The sequence below is a fragment of the Ramularia collo-cygni genome (assembly GCF_900074925.1).
Source record: "Ramularia collo-cygni strain URUG2 genome assembly, contig: RCC_scaffold18, whole genome shotgun sequence".
In the NCBI taxonomy this organism is placed as follows: domain Eukaryota; kingdom Fungi; phylum Ascomycota; class Dothideomycetes; order Mycosphaerellales; family Mycosphaerellaceae; genus Ramularia; species Ramularia collo-cygni.
This window is the reverse complement of record NW_019716272.1, coordinates 67,633-90,155: the sequence shown is the minus strand read 5'-3', so window position 1 is coordinate 90,155 and position 22,523 is coordinate 67,633. Positions and strand designations below refer to the sequence as shown.

General features: G+C 49.8%; 8 protein-coding genes; 5 read left to right on the top strand and 3 right to left on the bottom strand.

The window, feature by feature from the left end:
* Positions 1–350: 350 nt before the first annotated feature.
* On the top strand, positions 351–1,393 carry RCC_09467 (uncharacterized protein; the record flags this gene model as incomplete). XM_023774709.1 has 3 exons in its annotated part: positions 351–629; positions 683–892; positions 950–1,393. The coding sequence occupies 3 exons, from the start codon at positions 351–353 to the stop codon at positions 1,391–1,393; spliced, it is 933 nt and encodes a 310-aa protein (XP_023630477.1).
* Positions 1,394–2,576: 1,183 nt separating this feature from the next.
* Positions 2,577–3,008, top strand: RCC_09466 (uncharacterized protein; the record flags this gene model as incomplete). XM_023774708.1 has 3 exons in its annotated part: positions 2,577–2,619; positions 2,702–2,850; positions 2,910–3,008. 3 exons carry the CDS (start codon positions 2,577–2,579, stop codon positions 3,006–3,008), a joined length of 291 nt encoding a protein of 96 aa, XP_023630476.1.
* Positions 3,009–7,263: 4,255 nt separating this feature from the next.
* Positions 7,264–8,455, bottom strand: RCC_09465 (probable activator 1 37 kDa subunit; the record flags this gene model as incomplete). XM_023774707.1 has 3 exons in its annotated part: positions 7,264–7,483; positions 7,550–8,296; positions 8,367–8,455. 3 exons carry the CDS (start codon positions 8,453–8,455, stop codon positions 7,264–7,266), a joined length of 1,056 nt encoding a protein of 351 aa, XP_023630475.1.
* Positions 8,456–8,767: 312 nt separating this feature from the next.
* Positions 8,768–10,611, top strand: RCC_09464 (related to class I alpha-mannosidase; the record flags this gene model as incomplete). XM_023774706.1 has 2 exons in its annotated part: positions 8,768–9,179; positions 9,239–10,611. 2 exons carry the CDS (start codon positions 8,768–8,770, stop codon positions 10,609–10,611), a joined length of 1,785 nt encoding a protein of 594 aa, XP_023630474.1.
* Positions 10,612–12,126: 1,515 nt separating this feature from the next.
* RCC_09463 (uncharacterized protein) lies at positions 12,127–15,427 on the bottom strand (the record flags this gene model as incomplete). XM_023774705.1 has 2 exons in its annotated part: positions 12,127–12,156; positions 12,227–15,427. 2 exons carry the CDS (start codon positions 15,425–15,427, stop codon positions 12,127–12,129), a joined length of 3,231 nt encoding a protein of 1,076 aa, XP_023630473.1.
* Positions 15,428–17,158: 1,731 nt separating this feature from the next.
* RCC_09462 (related to prenyl protein protease) lies at positions 17,159–18,193 on the top strand (the record flags this gene model as incomplete). The annotated part of the gene is made up of 1 exon (XM_023774704.1): positions 17,159–18,193. The coding sequence occupies one exon, from the start codon at positions 17,159–17,161 to the stop codon at positions 18,191–18,193; it is 1,035 nt and encodes a 344-aa protein (XP_023630472.1).
* Positions 18,194–18,592: 399 nt separating this feature from the next.
* RCC_09461 (probable transcription elongation factor SPT4 2) lies at positions 18,593–19,074 on the bottom strand (the record flags this gene model as incomplete). XM_023774703.1 has 3 exons in its annotated part: positions 18,593–18,623; positions 18,681–18,733; positions 18,814–19,074. The coding sequence occupies 3 exons, from the start codon at positions 19,072–19,074 to the stop codon at positions 18,593–18,595; spliced, it is 345 nt and encodes a 114-aa protein (XP_023630471.1).
* A 328-nt stretch (positions 19,075–19,402) lies between these two features.
* Positions 19,403–20,900, top strand: RCC_09460 (probable phosphoprotein phosphatase (serine/threonine specific protein phosphatase); the record flags this gene model as incomplete). XM_023774702.1 has 2 exons in its annotated part: positions 19,403–20,797; positions 20,859–20,900. The coding sequence occupies 2 exons, from the start codon at positions 19,403–19,405 to the stop codon at positions 20,898–20,900; spliced, it is 1,437 nt and encodes a 478-aa protein (XP_023630470.1).
* Positions 20,901–22,523: the final 1,623 nt, after the last annotated feature.

The window sequence follows — 22,523 nt, the reverse complement described above, 5'->3', positions numbered from 1 at the left end:
AGCTGTCATSACATCTCGATCAACAATTTCGGCGTAGAGACATTCCCCAAAGTCGGCAAGAATTCGTCTCAGCCTTCGAGGAAGCAAAATCCACAGAATGACCACAATGTCCTGCTTCAAGACCTCCGAGAGACATTTCTGAAATATGTCTGGCCCATATGCGAAGCCGGGCATACTGAATCTCTTCAAGAAATCGCAACGTCTTCAATCTGCTGCTCTTCCTTCCTCATTCATCCGCTTCTTTTCATTATCGCAGGCCCTGGTGGTCACTCCTTTACATCCCGTTTTAACAGTACACTTTTAATCAAATCCTCCTTTTCTATTCCCTCACTCATCAATCGACAGCGGACATGGATTCTACTGCAAGTCATATCGAGCGCACGAAAATCCTAGCCAAGCATGACCAAAGCTCATCAGGCACCACATTAGTGGAGCACGTTAATGTTTGGGAAAGAGACTTGAAGCCAATTGGAAWGGGTGGCTTCGGCGTTGTGTATCGGGAGGTGTGCATCAAAGGACATGCAATGGGTCAGGTGAGAGCCGTCAAAAAGTTGCCGATAAAAACCGACCGCTCTCCCATCAACCACGACAAAGAGCTTGAGGCGATTGCAGTTTTTTCAAGACCAGAAGTACACACGATTGTCTCCCTGAAAATATACCGGAAGCTGACACTTGATCACAGTGGCATGCTCGTTTCATCACATCCTTTGGATGGTACGAAGACCAAGGTATTGTCCACATTGACATGGAATATGCCCCGTTCSGAGATCTACACCATCATCTCCACCACCCTCTACCAGTAGATGAAGTTTTCATCATAGCAGATCAAGTATTCGACGCCATGGCTACGATGCATGAGCTCGGCTATGTCCACAGGGACCTAAAGCCTGCAGTATGTACATCCTATATCCCATTTGGCATCAAAACACTGACTTGAATTTCCCAACAGAACTTACTCGTCTTTCAACAGGGCCCTCAATGGCACGTCAAAATAGCAGATTTCGGTCTGACGAAACGAACTGGTGAAATCGTCAAGCCCTGGGAGATGCAAAATGGCACCTACCAATTCATCGCACCGGAAATGAGAGGCCCCTTCCCCGCTCCCGGATTCTCATATACCAACGCATTGGATATATGGGCTCTGGGTGTGGTAGGTTTCCTGCTTCTGACTAAAACCTATCCGTTTCAAGACCCACCTAGTCTGTGGCAGTTCATGCGCCTCACGCGCTATGACCGGCAGAATTGGCTGCGCGGTCGCATAGCTGATGATGCGAGTTGCAAATGGATTGAGGAATGTCTTGAGCCTCGATCGATGGATCGGCCGACTGCGAGAGATGTTCAACAGTATTGCGCACGATATCGTCGTTTGCATGGAGATAGAAGCCGTGGATGAAATTGCTTCTTCATTGGGTGGTGATGGTGATGGCGAGGGCGAGTMTTGCGATGTGTTGGATGCCTTATGTTGGATGCCTTATGTTGGATGCCTTTTGTTGGATGCCTTTTGTGAAGATTTCTGGCAGTGAGCTWGTTGGCTTGACTTGACTTCGACATACACAGAACTCCAGACGTTGCTTGTTTTCTTGTTCCATTCTCAATGTTGCATGTCAATGCCCGGCCCTTCCCGTCCCTTCCCTTGATAAATATCGAGGGTACCTTCTCATTTGTAGATATCAACAACGGCTTTCCCGAATAGACTAATTGAAACAGGCAGTATATTTCGCCCACCAACACATACTTTCTTGCTCTATCAATCTGCTCAGAATTATTCGATTACAGCGCATTCTTTGCCTCATCACCAGGCAAGGCTCAACCAAACATCCATCCATCACTCTGCCAACATGGTCTATGGACATGAACGCGCCCTAGCCGCTCGTCAAGCAGCTCACCCGGAGATTGACTCTTCGCTTGCCGTCAATCAACGACCAATGACTTTTGAGGAATACTCCGAGCTGTATAGTCTCAGCCCCGCAGAGCCGTAAGGTGTTCCAGCAGGGTAGATGGGATGTGGAATAGTTCTCTCGCTGAACTTGTTGTTTCTTCCTCCAGATTGGGCTCTCGACTCGACGAGTTTGCCGAACATTTTATGCGTGGCCTGGATCACCTCAACCTTGATAAAAATTCCTTGGAATTCGCACAGAAACTGGATGAAGGGAAAAGAGCATTGAAAAGAGTTGCTTCTCTCATCACCCCAACAGTACGGAGGAGATTTCGACGCTTTTATCTTACTGGCCAGCGACGAGTACGGAGTGAGCTGGAATGACGACCTCGATCGTCTACGCAATTACCTCGTCCATGTCAATTATATTGCTTGTCGGCTGATTTTCGATGCTCATGTGGCGAAAGGCCCACCGTACGGACCACCTATTTGCCATCCTGCTTTGAGAGGGAGAAAAGAGTACCGCTTTCCGGATCAATCGGGACCGGCAATTGAACCCCCCCACACTGCGTGCTGCGATGGAGGATGATATCGAGGAGCCTTGTCCTATTTGTCGTTATACCCCCTTTCAACTCGGGGAGATGGTGACGGTTTTGCCTTGTAAAGGTGGGAGTGCAAAGGGCCATATTTATCACCCTGCATGTGTGGATCCTTGGTTTGTGGCGAGAGGGGAGCAGTGTTGCGTAAGTCGGACCGGGGAGTTGTCGTTCCATCCCCTGAATGAGATACAAGAGACACACGCTTACCTTTGATATGTCATTCTAGGTGTATTAGTGTTCGCAGCGCACTCTTCCACCATTGCAGGCGGAGCATGTAAACTACGACTACACGTTTACTTTCCCCGATGGACCCGACGCCTCGAATTCATGAAGGAGAGGTGGATCAGAGATGGGATTTCTGTGCCCGGCTACTGGGTGGGTGTGTTCACGTTTTCCTCGCTACATCTCACTTTCGCATCTAAGAATGGCTGCAGGAAGCGTTCCTCTCAGCCACTTCCATTCCTGATCACCAGGATTACTCGAACGCCGTGTCGATGACCGATTATGAGCCTTCCATTTTACAGAGCGATTAGAAGATTTGAGATTTCGAGGGCATTCGAGTTGGAAATCCTTCGCTTGTAGTGATGAACGATCAATTCAATCCATCGATAAAAACTGTCGAATTGGCCGTTAATTAGCCTTACTTTGTTTGTTGTTCACAGGCGACTACTTTGTCGTGTCAAAATGAAGAGATTGGTAGACTTCATTCTGATGGTGATTTCTAACCTTCACTAAAATCTTGCATGCTTACAGAGTGGAAGTGCTCCGCTGTATGTGCATATAAAACAACGTAGTGAAGTGACCTAACCTTCCTCGTAAGTCCACTGGTTCGACTCAAAACTCGCTTCGACTATATATATATTTATTGAGTAAGAGCAACAACTTTCTCCCCTGAAATTAACCCTTTTCTCCCCTTTTTTCACACGAATTATCTCGTCAACATTCTTTTTGAAGGTACGCCATGAAATGGAATGTAGAGGATACGAGACCATTCACACACTCTGATTGATTTGTAAGATTGAAGTCCTATCATTTGAGAAAGGGGTGTTTCAAGAGGATCCTCACACTCGCTTTGCGGGTAGTCGGTCAAGATATCAAGTCGAGTTTTTCAACATGATCCATGATCCTACTTTGAAGGCTGTCTTGCTATGTTTTGGGGCTTGGAGCGTCGTTCGGCGGTTGTCAATGATGAATCAGAGGACACGGTGAAGGGCATTGCGAATTCAATGGGTCGAGACCATGGATCGGCATCTCTTTGTCCCTGAACACCCAGAGGACCCAGAGGATGCCTGCCCTTGTGGATTGTCATCGCCTCGTACAAAGCCTCTATTCATTCATCACAATGAACTCCATTATCAGTTGTGGACAATGTCATTGAGCTTTTCTCTGCCTTGGCAAAAGCATGGCTAGCACACACTATCACAATGGCACTACCAGATGTTGTATAAATGTGTACGACCAAGTCCCAATCTGCTATTCATCCTAACCACAGCAAGTCCTATCCGCGAACCAGTTTTGCTTCCAAAAATATTCGCTCCCTTCAATCAAGACACATTCAACCCGACTAAGCTCATCACACTCACGTTCACACCCCAAACAAACAATTCCATCCCTCGAAAAATGCCCTCCATCTCCGGCCTAGATTACGCGTACGAAACTCGCCGAATGCACCATCCAGAAATAAGTCCCCTCAAAGCTCTACGACCACTAACCTTTACCGAATACTCCACCCTCTACCAACTCTCCCCCTCAGAGCCACTAGGCAGTAGACTAGATGAATACTGCGTCCACCTTGCCACTACCACTCGCATTCCCGACCTTAACGTCTCTTTATGGCACTATATCCTCTGGAAGAGAGCTCTGAACCGCATAGCACGCCTTATGGATCTTCCCGAGTATAATTCCTGGGTGCGGCAGAATAGTACTACTAACCCCCTATGGTACTATTTCCGAATGGAGGAATTTCCTTCTCGAGGAGGTTTGTGGGCGAATCTGGGATTCACATGTAGTGTTGGGAGCACCTTGTGGTCCTCGTCCCCGCCATGGTATTCTCTGGCGTGCGAGATTCGATGTCCCGCCTCCACCGCTTGAGGCTCCTGCTCAGCGGGATGTGCAAGAAGGGGATATTGGGGATGTCTGTCCTTTTTGTCGGGAGGATTTTCAACTTGGACAGGTGTTGTTGGTACTGCCTTGTGAAGGTGGGAATGATAAGCATTGCTATCATGAGGAGTGTATTCGTGGGGTGGTATGAAATTTCTCCGGGGCAGAAATGTGGGTATGGGTGTACGCAGAGGATTATTATTGCTGATGAGGTTCTGGGACATTCGAATTATGATTGGTCCCTACACTTATCCGCTAAGGATGGTTATGTTTTACTAGCTTCTGGATGATGAGGATGAAGAGGTGTGAGGGGGAGTGAGTGCCTCTGCGTCGCTTGTACGAATTTGGGGGCAGTCATGATGACTAGTCGTAAAGCATGTAAGTTTACTCTCTAAATTGTAAGCCTGCTTTAGCATTCAGTCAGAAACATCTTCTTCAATTGCTCTTATCATTCCAATTCATGTACTTTAGCATTAGTTTCAAATGTGTTGAGACGCCAAAAGGGACGCCGCTCCTGGGYGAATCAGTAGCGGTTTAGTATTCCGTTACAAAATAGAATCAATTCTTAGGGCTCTGGTGCCTATATCGCCATCATCATAGAAAATAAAAAATATGATTAGCAATGAAGTGATTGATTAAATGCCTTAGGAACTGAGTGGTGGAACCATGTGTTCCGTACAAGAGAATTGGTGAGTGAAAATTCAGGGGAATGACCAGTCATCGTACTTTCAATACTGAAACTGCCTTCCCAGTGCGTAAAATTCTTTGTGTCTACAAGAATATGGTCATTGCACTAACTCGTGTATCGTCTTTCTCCAACAAAAAAGTACCGCATTGATAATTGCCGTGGCGGCTTGACCCTTTGTCAATTGACCCCTTTTCACCTCAACCAAGGCCTGCACTTCTGTCGGCACAATATCAACGCGCTCTTCCCGTGTATATAGTTGACCAGCCGACTTGCTTCGTCCCTTCAATCAGCCGCCCTGCCCATCCACCTGAGCCATAGCAATCCGCATCCTCGCAAACTAGTTCTGTACCCAAAACCACCCCCCAACCAATCCTCCAATCACCAACCCACCCAACACCCTCAAAAACAAAAAAAAAAAAAAAAAAGTCCCACTTCTGGCCCAACGACGAACACGGCCCAGTACGTGCCTACAACGCCCGCGCACAAGCCCACCCCACCCCACCCCATCCCTCCTCAACAAAAAACCCCTAACATTCCCCGAATACAGCACGCTCTTCCACCTCTCCCCCTCCGAACCCTTAGGTTCCCGTTCTAGATGAATACGCCGTACACTTAGACCGCAATACCCGCATCCCCCTAATCCATCCCCCGAATTTCGAATCCCCACAACATTGGATTACAAAAATCAAATCGCGTAGCTCGATTACTTGGGATTCGCACTTTTGAAGAATGGATCCATATCCCTGAGAATGCAGAGCTTGTGCAGCGGTTTGGGAATTATTCGGGATATGTGAGTAGGCATGCTTGTGCGGTGGTTTGGAGGGAACATTGTAGAGGGACACCTCCTTATGGTCCTGCTTTAAGGCATCCGTGTTTTTTTCATGATCCAAAGTTYAGGCATCCTGTTTTTGGGATTCCGAGGCCGAGGATACCGCCTCCGCGGGCAGTAATTGAACCTCCTATGGAACGTGTTGCGACGCTGGAGGATGTAGGGGATGATAATTGTCCTATTTGTAGGAATACTTACAAAATTGGAGAGAAGGTGTGGGTTTTGCCTTGTGAGGGGATAAGGCAAGGAGGACATTGGTTGCATGCGGAATGTAGTAATTCTTGGTCCGTTTCGAGGGGGAGACAGAGTTGTGTTTATTCTTGCATACAGCGGAGATTATTACCTTTGCAGAGTCCTGTGGGAAGTATTCCTCCTGCTCCTCGGAGGGTTACGGATAGTGAGGATTATGATTGGTCTTTTACTTTTGAGGATACGCCTGACGTGAGGTTCTGGTGGGAAGAGGAAGAAGAAGAAGAAGAATAGAAGTGGGGGATTGAATGTGAATGGCATTGGGAAACCCTGGCATAGCCAAGGTGCGTGTTTTGAATATAGACCAACTTCGATACGAGTACACTCATACATATATTCCTTCTATATACCAAACCCCCCCTCAAGATTCAATCCACACACCCACCCACCACGATAGTCTAACTCTTCTGAGCTAAATGAGGCCGGGGGGGCTCATATCACGTCTTGACAGCCAAGTTTCACATCGCATGCATACGATTGCCACTTGCCGGATGATTGGTTATCCGAGCCAGTCTCTCCTCCTCCTCCTCCTCCTTCTCCTCCTCCTCCCCTGTTGTATTTGTTGATTATTCCAAGTCGACATGGAGATTGGATGCTGTTGATGAGTGAGTATGCTATACTGGTCAACATTTTTTCGCTCGAAATTTATAACACTTCACTCTTCTTCTTGGAATCTTCTCCTGTTCTCACAAATGTCGGGAATGTCTCACCATCAGGCAATCTCAAAGTATTGATTGACATTTGATCATTGTCTAGCACACATCACCATCCTTTGATGCTCTTCGACCTTCCTCTCACACACCTTGAACATCCATTGTACAATGCACCCATGATAGAACGCCACGCTAAATCTCAGCAACCCGTTCCTGTTGTCATTCCCTCCCATCATCCTCCCCACCTTGTCTCCAATATCGATGCTGGCTCACTTCAAATCAAACAAGTGGCCCTTCATGCCCAGCCGACATAACTTGGCCACACAACCGGCCAATTGCAAATACGTCTGCATGCCCTCGAGAATCCTCATATGGGTGAAACCAATCTCGCGGATGAATTCCAACTTGGTGTGTTCGGACAAGTCGGGGATGGATTTGGTGACTTTGAACATGGTGGAGATGATGTCGTGGCAAGAGTATCCGAGGTTCCTAGAGTTATCATCATCATCAGTATGTCTGCAGGGAAGGGTGGTCATGGTCATCAGTATGTCTTACCACAGCTCCTTCAAGGCATCCAACGCCTCATCCACCTTGGTCTCGTGACAGCTCTTGATCATGGCCTGAACTTTGATGGGATGCGGACTATCAACAACCTTGAAGACATTCTCACTGTTGACCAGTCCAAAGCCGGCCCACGTAGATTGGAGATTGTTGATGGCCTGTCTCATATCCCCTTCGGCACTGAAGACCAGAGCGGCCAATCCATCATCCGTCCAATCGACCTTTTCGGCCTCACAGATCTGATTCAACCTCTTAACGACCTGTCCATCGGTCAAGCGAGCATATCTCAATATCGCACATCGACTCTGCAAGGGCTCGATGATTTTGTTGCTCTGATTGCACGCAAAGGCGAATCGTGTGGTGCCCGAGTAGATTTCCATGGTCCTTCGCAACGCCTGCTGAGCTCCACTCGTCATGCTATCCGCCTCATCCAAGATGACCATCTTCTGCCGTCCTGGAGGTAAGGTGACCTTTTTCTGCGCGAAACCCTTGATGCGATTCCTCACGACGTCAATACCCCTCTCATCACTCGCATTCAACTCCAGCACGGCTTCCTTGTAGGCCACGGGACCGAGCAGTTGTCGCGCCAGACAGAGAATGGACGTGGTCTTGCCGATACCTGGCATGCCGGAGATGATGACGTGGGGCATGTTGCCGTCCTTGGCGATGATTTGCAGGCGGGAGAGGGTTTCCGTGTTGCCTACAATGTCKGAGAGGAAGACGGGGCGATATTTCTCCACCCTGGGATTGATATTAGAGGGGATTGATGGGATTGATGGATTGATGGATTGATTAAGATTGATGGACTGACCATGGTAATTCGTAGTTGGTGGGGGTGGTGTGGGAGGTAGATTGGGTGCCATTGGTTTGGGCGGCGGCGGAGGATTCGGCGGGAGACATGGTCGCGGATGTCAGGTGGATGGATGGGATGGGAGAAGACGCGTGAAATGCGAGAAACACGAGGTGGACGCGATGGAATTGGAGGGAAAGAGTTTAGCCGGAGTGAGGCCGGGGACAATATGGRGACGACATGTCTCGACCCTTGCTTGGCTTGAACATGTCCATCGGATATCAATTGGGGAAAGATGTAGCCCTTTTCTACGAACACACATGCCATTCCTTCCAAATTATCCCCCAACATCATCCAAAATGATCACATAAACATCCATCCAGCAACAACATCATCATCATCATCATCATCACCATCATATCATGATCACCCTCCGCCGCTATGCCATCTACGCCGGCATTGCCATCTTCTTGCTGCTGTTGACCATTACTCACTATCGCCAAGGGATTGTGTCTCGTATTCATTATTCCTCCATCTCTCCAACATCCCCCACCAAACATAGCGATGGCAAATTCCACTGGGAAGATGTGCCCATTGATTATCCCGTCAAAACGCTGGTATCCCTTCCCACAGCAAAACCTACAAAACTCCCCAAAGTGCAATTCGATTTTCCCCCCGAAAGTGCCCAAGATGCCACCTTGAGGAAGGAGAGGCGAGATGTAGTCAAGGCCACCTTTCTCCGAGCATGGAAGGCGTACAAAGATCATGCCTGGATGCATGATGAACTCGAACCCTTAACCGGTGGCTTCAACGATGGTTTTGGTGGTTGGGCCGGTACGTCTTCCATCCATCCCTCCTCATCCACACCTCCTCACTAACATCAATGCATTCAGCAAACCTGGTTGACTCTCTCGACACCCTCTACATCATGGGCCTGCACTCGGAATTCCAAGAAGCAGTCWACGCCAGCCTCACCATAGACCTCTCCTCCTGCACCACCGAGACCATCAATGTCTTCGAAACGACCATCCGTCATTTAGGAGGCTTCCTCTCCGCATATGACCTCTCCCAAGACCCCCGCCTCCTCACCAAAGCCTTGGAATTCGGAGAAATGCTCCTCAAAGCCTTTGACACCCCCAATCGCATGCCCATCACCCGCTGGAACCCTCAACTCTCCCTCTCCGGCCCTCAATCCTCCGCAGACCCTACCGTCCTCGTCGCCGAAATCGGCTCTCTAAGTCTAGAATTCACCCACCTCTCTCAACTAACCGGCGACATGCGCTTCTACGACGCCATCCACCGCATCACCTCCCTCCTCGCCGCCCAACAAGAAGAAACCCACCTCCCGGGAATGTTCCCCGTCAGCATCGACGCCGCAAACGCAGACTTCACCCGCGACACCTTCTTCACCCTCGGCGCCATGTCCGACAGTCTCTATGAATACTTCCCCAAAATGCACGCCCTCCTCGGCGGTACGGAACCTCTATACTCCAAACTCTACAAACGCAGCACGGCCACGGCAATCAAACATACCCTCTTCAAACCCATGACGCCCGACAAAGCCGACATCCTCCTCTCCGGTCCCATCCAAGTCGAAATGTCTCAACCCCCCAAATTAACCCCTCAAAGCTCCCATCTCGTCTGTTTCGCGGGGGGGATGTTCGCTTTGGGCGGCAAACTCTTCCAACAACCTCCCCATGTCGAAATCGGCCGGAAATTAACCGAGGGATGTCTCTGGGCTTACAAAAACATGCCGTTGGGAATTATGCCGGAGATCTTCAACATGCTACCATGTGTGGAGCAGAAGGAAGGAGGGGAATGTGAATGGGAAGAGGAGAAATGGCTTGCAGAGGTCCATCGCTTAAACCCYGAAATGAAAGATCTTCTCCTCCTCCCCCCAAAAGGAATAACAGCAATCTACGATAAACGCTACCTCCTCCGTCCAGAAACCATCGAATCCCTCTTCATCCTCTACCGCACAACGGGCTCCCCACACCTCCTCGAAGTGGCATGGGAAATGTTCCAAAATATCCTCAACGTCACAACTACATCTCTCGCAAACGCCGCGATTGAAGATGTCACCATCACAAAGCAGGAAGTGTTGCAGGGAAGCAGCGGGGAGGTGCGAATGGATAGTATGGAGAGTTTTTGGGGCGCGGAGACGTTGAAGTATTTTTATTTGGTTTTTGAGGATACGGGGAGGGTCGGGTTGGATGAGTGGGTTTTTAGTACTGAGGCGCATCCTTTTCTTAGGGCTGGTACTTAGTAGGAGGGATGGAGAGATGGAGAGATGGGATGGGATGGGGGGATGAATGGGTGGATGAAATGTGACGCCAATGGTTCAACTTTTTCCTGGTTTCGCTTTCTCGGGGACTGTGATGATGACATATACTGTGGATGTGTCGTCTACTTGTTTCTTTGTGTCGATGTACTCCTCGTTATTTCTCTATGCTCCTCCTTGCGCTGCTCCTGCTTGTGCTCCTCCTCCTTGTGCTCTTACTCCTTATGCCTCTCCTCCTTATGCTCCTCCTAATGCTCCTCCTAATGCTCCTCCTCCTTATATTATCCCTCTCTGTACTCCTCCTCCTCCTTGTACTCCTCTTTCTAGGACGGGACGGGATAGGATAGGATAGGACAGGATAGGATATGACAGTATAGGATCTCTTCATTAAGCTAAAGTGAAGCAAGCAAGTAAGCGATGAATATTAACCTCACACACTTACATTTATCATCCAAGAGATCGGGTGTAGAGTGTAGTGTAGTATAATTTCGAAAGAATAGGAATATGGAACCCTAGTTTTTAGTTCTAGTTCTAGTTCTAGTTCTAGTTCTAGTTCTAGTTCTAGTTCTAGTTCTAGTTCTAGTTCTAGTTCTAGTTCTATTTCTAGTTCTAGTTCTAGTTCTATTTCTAGTTCTAGTTCTAGTTCTAGTCTCTTCTCTACTCTTTCCTCTCCTCTCTCTACTCTCTCCTCTCTGCTCTCTGCTCTCTCCTCTCTCCTCTCGCCCTAGATACACTTATTAGATTTCATTCATTCACATTCTTCACAATCCGTCAATTCAATTCACTCACATTCTTCACATTCTTCAATTTCACATACAGACATGCATACATTATGTATATCTAAATTATACATTTCCTCCTCCTCCTTCATTCCCTCTCCTTCCATCCTCCTCCTCCTCCTCCTCCTCCTCCTCCTCTTCTACTACTACTAGAGAAGAGCCTTCCATCCCGGCTTCCTATCTCTTCCTTCCCTCCTTATTCGTCTCCCTCTGCCCTCTTCGTTATTCCTTCTTTCTCCCACCTCTCTCTATAATGACATATATGTATACATACAAACAAAATGTAAAAAATGTCGACCAACTCAAACCATTTATGCAGACATGGGGTATCGTTTGTAAATAACAACTGCCAACTCGATCTTTAAAAAAAAACAATAAAAAAGGGCGGAATCGCCGTTGATTCGGTCGATTGGATGGTTCTTCATCGTCGTCGTCGCTTGCTCGCGCGCTCGCTGGTTGGCTGGCTGATAAAAATGATGCAGTAAATGTGAGAAATAATATGTGGAGGATGATGATAGTTCGTATCGTATCGTTTGATTGGATGGTATGATTGTTGATTTGTATAGTTGATTGATTTGTATAGTTGTTGATTTGTATGGTTTGTTTTGTTTTGTTTGTTCGTTTGGAGCTGAGGTGCGACTCCAAGGTATCCGACATCCGAATTAATCGAGGTTTTTTTTTGATATGAATAGGCACAWAGTTTCATCATCAATCATCATCATCAAGTCGTCGCTACGACGACGAGAGCAATCTGTATCACAAAGTCAGCAATGCAACTCTCACATCCAAACCAAACTCTAGTTGACGTATGGCGAACTCACAACAGCAGCAATAACCCCCAACCCCACAATACTCATCACCCGATTCAACACCCTCCACCACCTAGCTTTAGCCCAACATCTCTCCTCTCTCCACCGCTCCATATCCCCGACCCTCACATCCCCAGCAATTATCTCTCCTCCTCCACCTCCATCCATCTCCCCCATCCCCATCTCCCCTTTCTCCTCATCCTCACCCCTCCTCGGGGAAGAAGAAATTTCCGGAAGTGGTAAAACAGCCCCCAACATCCAAAACAACGGCATGACAAACCCCAAGACAAAACAGAGAATTTGGCGGTTTCCTCTCGATTTGAATAATGTGTCGAGACTCTCCACAAATGAAGGGGTTTCATAGACATTCAAACTCCTCTGGCTCGCACGGCCGCTTTTTCCTAGATGAGGAGGGAGAGGAGGAAGGGCGGAGACGGAATTATTATCGCTCATGCGATCTTTCGTCATCGGACGGGGGAATTCCATGGTATCCCAGAGGCGTTGTTTGGAGTATTTCCGTGGCAGACGTTTGGGACGGTGGTTGTTGGTTTCCAGAGGATCTTCACCTTTGAGTTTGCCCCATTTTCGATGGCCGGAAGGGAGGACTTCTTCTTCTTCATAACTATCATTCGGGTGGTAGTTGAGAGGATCCGGACGAATGGACATGATGTCTGAGTCTGGGATGGAGTGGTTTCTCTGATGAGGGTGTGGAGGTGTGGGACGGGATTTGATGCTAAAGACGGATTTGAGACTTTTTACACTCTTGAGGCTCTTTTGAGGGGATCGCGGTCGTTCGTGCTTGGGGCGGGTTTTGTCTGATCGGAAGATTGCAGGAAGGAAGTGGCTGCTCACGGGACTGACGTTTTCCATATGGCTGTATCCCGTCCCCAAACGACTGGTGATGCTGCGGTCTGTCCAGGAACTTTCATTCCGTGCGTGCCGGGAGTGGATGTTACTGCGGGATGGCTCTCCGTGGAGACTTTGGAGGGAGATTTTACTCTTCAACGCTGCATTCCCCGTGTAGTATTGCTTCGCCCAGGTGGGGAAAATGCTGCTTCCTGCACTGTGTCGGTTCGTGGAGTCGGCATTGCTGATCTGGCTGGGTTGGCGGGAGTGGGATGGAGTGCTTTTGCTGCGGGTGTGCTTCAAACTTCGGCTGGATTTGGACGTCTTCAAGCTGGGGGAAGGGAGTGCAGATAACGTGTCGATATCCTCATTACTCGCGCTGAATGGGATGGGCGGAAGAGGGGGAAGAGGACCATTATACTTTTTCGAATTATGAAGCATCGTGGGTTGGCCCGCGCGGAAGAGAGGTTGCGGGATGGCAGACGCCTCCCGGTATGTGGACATTTCCCCGGCATCTTCCTCAAAAGCGGATGAAGCGGCCTGTGAGACGAGGGAATCTGTAGGAACATCCCTCCTCCTTCTTTCAGCAAGCGTGGGAGATGTGGCGACAAAACTATCCTCATCCCCGGTCATCACCCCACTTCCCAAAGAAAAGTGACTCAGTCGACTGAGATGATGACTCGCCGATCGGCTGTGACGATCACTCTCACTCGCAATGGTGCTGAGATGACTGCTAAAAGGCCGCTTCGGGTAGGGAAGGGTATCAATCTCTTCGTCCATTTCTCCGGCAACATAGGAAGGTCCTACCCCTGCGAATGCGGAGTGGTCGAAGAGTGGAGCGGCGGGTGTCGGGGTGAAGGATGTGTAGATTGGGGTGGATGTCGGCGCGGAGGTGGGTGCGGAGGTGGGTGCGGATGTTGGGGGGAGGGCGTATGTTTGTTTGCCTCGCTTCTTGGGAATATTCAACGGAGGAAGGGAATCCTTATCCTCATTTAGTGAAGCCCACGAACTGCTGGGATTCAATGAATGTTGTAATCTCGAATTAATCGACTCAATAGAAGTGGCAGTGTTGATGAAATGCGCGGGACTGGAGTGGATGGAATCGGAGCCGTAGGAGCGAAAGTTGGGCGAACCTCCCTGGTCGGAGATGGATTCGATAGAGTGTGCGCTATGAATAGCAGGACCCTTTCGGGTGGGAGAGGAGGATGAGGTATGCGAATGCCCCGAATTGTAGGAGACAAAATTGGGTGAAGAGGTGGGCGCTTCAAACGAAATTGCACCCCAATTTGGTCGTGAATCGTGAGGACTGCTGGGGGAGGGGGAAGTGCTGACTTCTCGCAGGTTTGCAAAACTGGGAGACCTCCTCAATGATCCCGTGGAATATGCACGCTTCAAACTTCTACGACGAACGATCTGCGTTGCGGGCTCCGACGATGGCAGGTCGGATGAAGTGTCGGAAGGTGGTCGTTCGGTCGAGGATGAGTCGCTGGGTGGCACTTCCCGCACGGTTGACAAGATTGACAGTCTCGGAGCGGGTATGTCAAACGTGTTGACAGGGCCCGACCCTGTAGATTGAGGATGATGGTGAGGCTGCTTGTCAAAGTCTCGACTGTCATCCAGATCAATATCCGTCGAGGGGGTGAAGGTGCGGGTGGAAGCGGCGCCGACACTACTAAACCGATTGGATTGATTCCTCTGGGTATATTCACTCTCATTCAAAGTGGAATGGCGGGAATAGTCGGCGGACGGCGTGGACAAACTCCAGTCATCCTGATCCAAGGGTTGTTGAAAAGGTAGTTTGGGTAGTTCATGGCCGCTATCATTGGGGACTAGGGTCAAACTGGAGGCATGCTCCGTAATCTGCGGCTTGTTGGTTGTCCAAGCAGGTATATCTGAAACATCTTCCTCCTCCCGACCCTCTGCCGAAATTCCCAGACGAGCCTCTGACACGCTAGTCTCCCTACCCGACACTGCTGACTGAGGTGGAGGGGGTTGCGGTTGCGGTTGCGAGCGAGGAGGTGTCACCGGTCTCACATTTCCCTCGCGATCTCTCTTGCTTCGTATCGGTGGTTGAACTCTCAAGGGTGTTGTCGAAGGCGTTGTTTCCGGAGAAGGTGATGTCGACACCAGCCGAACCGTCGACGGAGGTACGGGGAGATATTCTCCGGGGAGATGTTCATTGGATAATGACTCGAATCGCTCCGCTCGTTGTCGGATTATCGGCGAGAGGGGAGCTCGTGGTTTTCGTCGCGGCGCGTCCATGGCGGATTGCGTGGTGTTGGTGTTGGTTTTGGCGATGGTGGTCTTGTTGTTTTCCTGGGGTTTCTGCTGATTCTGTGGTTTGGGCGGGTCCGGGTCAAGATACATGGGCGATCAAGGTCGAAGCGGTATTATAGAGCGAGGATAATAGGATGCAAAGGAAGGTATGAATCGCAATGCATAGCAACACGCACCACAGCGTGTGCACATGCAATGCGGTGCGTTGAGAGGGAAAAGAGTCGGAGTGACTCGCGGTACGATGGTCGGCGACCCTGGCAGACAGACAGGACAGTAGTGACAGTAGTGACAGTGACAGGCGGACCCGCGGCTGTGTAAGAGCAGGCAAGCAAGCAAGAATCTCACAGCCGGGCGGCTGATGATGTACTTGTGTGCGTCAGGAGTCGCGCGGGTCGTGAGAGTGGACCTCGCAACACCCAATCCAATCCCACACTCGATCCAGGGTGGCGGTGGGTGGACGGCAGAGAGAGAGAGTGCGTCGGCAACGGGTGTGTGAGAATCGGTGGTATGTATATAAGTCAACGGTTAAGGAATAGTGGGGAGGAATAACGAACAAACGACTGAATGAATGGTATGGAGTAATGATGGAATTGAGTGAGACGGGCAGGATCCATCAATCTTCAAGGATGCCCATCCTCTCACCTCATCACCGTACTGATGATTGCCCTCTTCCCGCATTGAACTCTCCTCGGCCACTTCTCCACCCAGCCTAGACTTGACTGGACGGGCAGTGGAATCTTGCCTGTGAAGCAGGGATGTTCGCATGAGAGGTCGACGGTCAATCTTAAAATTGCCTCCCCATCGGCCAAGATACTAGCATACCTTAGCATGCATGCATGTCTTCCGCTAGCTCCAACGTGGCGCCCGATTTTGCTTTCACGAGCGCGAACAAAGTGGATTGGGTGGAGGATGAGGAAGCATTGGACGTCTGGGTTTCAAACACCGTCGTCTGTCGTTCAAACACCCACCTACACACGCACATGCAAATGCACATGCACATGCACATGCGCGGTGAAAGGGTAAGACGAATGTCCTGCATGCATGCATGCATTATTCGGTAGCTTCACGTCCATGCCATGCCCCACCAGCAAATTGAAGAAAAGTCTAGCTTAGCTCAGCTCTCCTCACGGACGCGTTCTTCGCGTCTCTCCATCACCACCATCATCATCATCACCATCATGGTGTGTGTGCAGATGTTGGTGGTAAAGATGTTGGACRGGAAATTCAAGCCGGGTAGAGATCCACCGGCAAACAAGAACGTCTTCGAGAACAGTTCTATTTTGAAACACCTTTGCGCTTCTCACAGTTCTTCCATGTTTGACATGCCAGCGGTGGCCGGCCCAGAACACGAGCTTCCCCTGCAAATCAACAGTCGGGAGTCGACGCGTCTTTGCCGCTTGGGAGGGAAAAAACGTGTGGTACTCGCTTGGACCGGCGCGTGGGCTGGGCGCTAAGGTAGTTCTAAGATAAGGTATCTCGAGGTACCTGGATGCATTCCATTGTTCGTACATGACTCGAATCCCGATTATACGATGCTGTTGCTGTTGCTGACGGGGATGGACATGTCCAAGGTAGGATCAAGTGTGGGATATTTTGATGGTCTGTCGTGCTTCAATGTTCATGATGGATGATGCCTGCCTGCCATTGTTCTCGCTCGTGAATGTCTCGGCTGCTTTGAGACTCGCGCCGACGGAGCCAAGTCCTGCTCCAAAGAAAGAAGGAACAAACATTCTTCTTTCCCCCATACCATGAAAGCGATGGATGTCCACGATTGCCATATTGAAGGAACCTGCCAGCGACATCAATGACATGACAGCCGTCATGGAGATCCTCCATCAGACACACCCTCTCAATGGAAGACCAGCACCGCCCATCTCGGAAACCACAGCTATCCTCCTCGGCCTCACCTTTACAATCTTCTACGYCGCACCCTTCTACATCTCTCCCACCCTCCGTACCACGCCTCTCAACTCCCGCGACTCCCCCACCGTAATCAGCGCCCGAATCCGCGCCGTGCTCCTCTCCTGCCTGGCCTCTACCCTTCTCACAGTCGCAATCCTCATCACATACGCCCAAGCATCTCCCCAGGAAATCCTCCGCCTATTCGGAATCCACCCCATCAATCCCTTCGACATCCTCTCCATCCTGACCCTCCTGGCCATCCTCTTCGCGGGACCCCTCTATGAACACCTTCTCATCGACTCCGCCTGGAAATCCTTCAACATCGACACTCTGTTCGCCACTTTCTGGACTTCTCCCACCAGTCATAGGAACCTGGTGATAGCTCCCTGGTGCGAGGAACTCGTCTTCAGATCCCTCGTCATAGCCCTCTACCTCCTCACCGGAACTTCCCCGGCACGCATCATCTTCACTTCTCCACTAATCTTCGGAGTCGCGCATATTCATCACTTGGTGGAGAATCTCTCCTCGCGCACCCCACCAGGAAGGACGTTTCCCTCCGCACAGGTGGTGATTATGGTGCTGGTGATGAGCGTGTTTCAATTCGCTTACACGAGTCTCTTTGGCTTCTTTGCCGCATTTGTGTTTCTGCGCACGGGAAATGTCTTTGCTGCCGTCGCGGCGCATACTTTCTGTAATTGGATGGGTTTGCCAAGGGTATGGGGGAGGGTGGGAGAGGTGGAGATGCAGATGGTGGGGGATATCACGCCGTATGATGCGCAGGGGAAGCAACCGGCGTCGTCGTCCAGCAGGCAGAAGCAGATGTATCGGCCGAGATATGTATTGGGCATGGGCTGGACGGTCGTGTACTACATCTTACTGGTGGGAGGAGCGTATGGTTTCCATCGGACGCTGTGGATGTTGACGGAGAGTGGGAATGCTCTCGTTGCATTTTGAGAGGAAAAGGATTGAAACGCCATTCTGAGCGTGAATGTGATGATGATTTCTGTCAAGCTTCGCATGCTACTGTTCCCCACGTGCATGTCCGTGCATTTAATGTCTCCCCATTAAAGGCCACAAGTAAAGTGATGTTTGTGAATATCCCCACAATCAAAGTGATGCAGCCAGTCCTTTTAGCATGCTGGGTGCTCTACCGTGATACTGCTCCATTCCATATCAGAACCAGCGCTTTGCACGCTGCAATGGCCCGCTTCTGATCAGTCATGGAAAGTCCTCGCTGCGTGAGAATCCTTGCAATTCATTCTCCCCTGAAGATTGGTTACGACGCACCTGCGTCTACATCGGCCTCTGCGTCTGATCTGCAGAAGTTGTCGTGTCGTTGGTCGCGGAGGTATTCTAATCATCCGTACTGGCACTTCCATCGCGTCTACACAAAGTCAGTCATCCATCCGCAGCTATATATATATCATCAACATCAACTCACGGAATGTAAGTCACGCCCGCGGCATCCATGGCAGCGATATATTCCTCCGGCAGCTAAATCCCATCACCATCAATTAGCATTATTCTCCTCACAAACATCAACCTCAAAATAAGACAAGATCAAAGACACTCACCGAACCATTAACCTTGACAGCGTAAACTCCCGGAACATACCCATCCAGACGTGACCACCTCGCAACCCAACTCCGACCCGTATCATTCAACGTAATGGTGCCCTCGAAAACTTCACTCGTGCATTCCGTCACCACGTCCGCGTTGTTGCGCATTTCGAGAAAGTCTTCGCAGTTGGGACATCCGGTTTTAACGAAGCTCGTGGTGGATTGGATGAAGGTGCAGACGAGACATGCGCGGAGGGAGCGGGGGACGTGAGACATTTTGTGTTGTTATTGTTGATGATGATGATGATGATGGTGGTGTTGTTTGGACAAAGAGATGGCAATGGCTATGGATTGATGGATTGAACGTCACGTGAGATTGGATGGAATTGATGGATGGATTGCAGCGGAGTGGAGTCCGGCACTCGACGAAATCTGATGACGAAAGGCAAAAGCCAAAAGGTTGAGCCGGGCTTCCCGCGATCCTTCAATATTCGCTGCATCTCGAATTGCCCGCTTCTGCCGCTCGTCTGTTTTTCTGGGAGATTTCACCCGTCTCTTGCATACCTTCCTTCCGTCCACTTCATACAGGACAGAATAGATCAAGATGACGGCCTCTGAAGACGCGATTGCGGCCAAGAACCGCGGGAATGAAGCCTTCAAAGCACACGACTGGCCCAAGGCGATTGACTGCTACACCGAGGCCATCCAACTGAATGATCAAGAACCATCCTTTTACACCAACCGCGCGCAAGCCAACATCAAACTCGAGTCGTACGGATATGCCATTGCCGACGCCACCAAAGCCATTGAAATCGACCCGCAATTCGTAAAGGCGTATTACCGCCGAGCAGTGGCCAATACCGCCATCCTCCGACATGCCGATGCCATTCACGATTGGAAGGTAGTGGTGAGGAAGAACCCGACGGACAAGACGGCCAAGGCGCAGTATGAAGCCTGTCAAAAAATGGTCAAGCGGGATGCCTTTCTCAAGGCCATTGAGGTCGCCGATGCCCCTTCGGCCGCCGAGGGATTGGATGTGGAGAATATGGTGGTCGAGGAGAGTTATGATGGTGTTGCATTGAAGGAGGAGATGACCGAGGACTTCATCACGGATATGATCCAACGCTTCAAGGACGGCAAGAGGATTCATCGCAAATATCTCTTCCAAATCATCCTCGCCGTCAAGGAAATTGTCCATGCCGAGGCGACCATGGTGGAGACACATGTCCAACCCGAGAAGAAGATTACCGTCTGCGGAGACACCCACGGCCAATTCTACGACCTGTTGGAAATCTTCCGTCTGAACGGCTTCCCTTCCGCATCCCACGCATACCTCTTCAACGGCGACTTTGTCGATCGAGGATCTTGGTCGACGGAAGTGGTCATCCTCCTCTACTGCTACAAGTGGCTCTACCCCAAATCCTTCTTCCTCAACCGTGGCAACCACGAAACCGACGACATGAACCGAATGTACGGCTTCGAGGGCGAATGCAAGGCAAAATACAACGAGCGAGTCTTCAAGCTCTTCTCCGAATCCTTCTCCGCCCTCCCCCTCGCCACCCTCATCGGCGACAAATACCTCGTCTTGCACGGCGGTCTCTTCTCCGATGACAAAATCACCCTCGACGACATCCGCAAATTGAACCGCCACAACCAACGCCAACCCGGCCAAGCCGGTCTCATGATGGAAATGCTCTGGACCGACCCGCAACCCGAACCCGGCCGTGGTCCCTCCAAGCGTGGCGTGGGTCTGCAATTCGGCCCGGACATCACCAAGCGATTCTGTGAGAACAATGGTCTTGAAGCCATTATCCGCAGTCATGAAGTGCGCATGGAGGGGTATGAAGTGGAACACGATGGAAGATGCATCACCGTCTTCTCCGCCCCGAGGTATTGTGACAGCACGGAGAATAAAGGTGCATACATCAACATTGAGAGCGATTTGAAGTTGCAGTTCAACAAGTTTGATGCCGTGCCGCATCCGGATATCAAGCCCATGGTGAGTCGAACGAGAGATGAGAGATGATTGATATTTTCGAAACTGACTGATTTTGAAACAGGCATATGCGAATAATGGCATGCAGGGTATGATGGGCATGTGAAGACGAGACGAGTTGGATTTGAACAAACACCAAACGAATCAAGTTCATGAAGGATGATGATGTGTTATGTGTCAATGGCGACTTGGATCTTTCTTCCTCCTTCTTGGGTCCCATCCCGAAGCATCCTTTTTTCTTCTTCTTCTTTCCCCTCTTCTTCTTCTTTTTCTCTCGCCCTCTCTCTGATTCTTGGAATGGATGGATGGACATGACAGAATCAGGGGGAGGTGGAGTGGACTTCTTTTTGGATACGTGTGATTGCGGATCATCTGGGGGAGCTCTGACGTACGCATGTACGCATCATGACTTTTTGGGAACGGAATGCATAGCGGGTTGGATCATTAGTTGGATGGACTTGTGGTTGGATTGACTTGGATGGCTGGACTTGTGGTTGGCTGAACTTGTGTTGGATGGGTGGTTGGATTGGATGGATGGATGGGTGGATGGATGACTTGGATGGTTGGTTGTGAGTGATGTGGAGATTACAAGAATCAGGTAAGATGAACAATAGTGTATTGTACTATTCTGTCTGTACTGTTCCTGTTGGATGTTGTTTCTCAAGCGAGCGATTGAGTGGATATGTAGGATGAGTGGGTTTGGGATGGTTTTGTGTACTACCTTACCTTGCCCACTCTTTTCTTCTTCTCCTTCTTGTTCTTCTTCTAGCGAGTAAATGGGCGAGTAAACGGGTAAAGCTTAGCGATGGTTAGTGTTCGAGACGATGGCGTTTGAGATTTAGTAGGGTGATCTATAGGTCTGGATACCTTATAAGTATGCGTAGAAGATTATTAGTAGTGTTATAAAACCGTTGTTTTACATTCGAACTACACTAACCCTAACCCTAGAGATAAGTCCTACGTATAGGAAGGGGTAGAGGATAGTAGGATCGTATTTCTAGGCCATTATGCTTTTTATACCGCGATTTAAAGCAAATGGAAGAGGCTACCGAGTCCAGGAGAATGCTGACTTCTCTGCATTGTTGGTGTGTGTCTAAGTGCACCCAGTCTTTGTCGGGCGTCTATCGTCTTTGGGAAGAAAAGTGCAGTTCGAATCTGGTTCGTTCTACTGCTGTTCAATTGTGCGTATACAGTTGAACTAGCAGACGCTGAGATTGGTTTTTCCTCCSCCAACCCAAACTCGCCATCATAAATTATGACGTTCACTGGAGTGACATGGGCAGTATTACTCAAGCCAATACTTTAATTGAAGCGGCTGGATTTGCTCATTGTAGAAGCAATCTGGGACATGGTAAAACAGAATGGTACTACCTTCAATCACACCCAGGGTGAATCGTCGGAGTAAGCCGGCAATCGGTTGCGTTCTTTAACCGAGATTCATGTTCAGGTACTGCGGTGYTGAGGAGTGACGAGCGAGATGATGGTGACTGATGTGATGTTAATTGTAGGCCGAGTACTTTGTAAGGAACACTGGTGAGCTGGCCTTGAAGATGTCTCGAGTCCGGCCCGGTGGAGAGTAGACTGCTTGGATCAGGCGGCGAGCCATACAGCAGATTCCTCGCATTAGGCCAGGTGAACGACGGAGAGCAACTTCATATGTGCTGGCTGGGTTTCCAAGGATCAAGTGGAGTATGCTGGGAACTTTTGTAGGAGTGGTAGTTGTGATTGG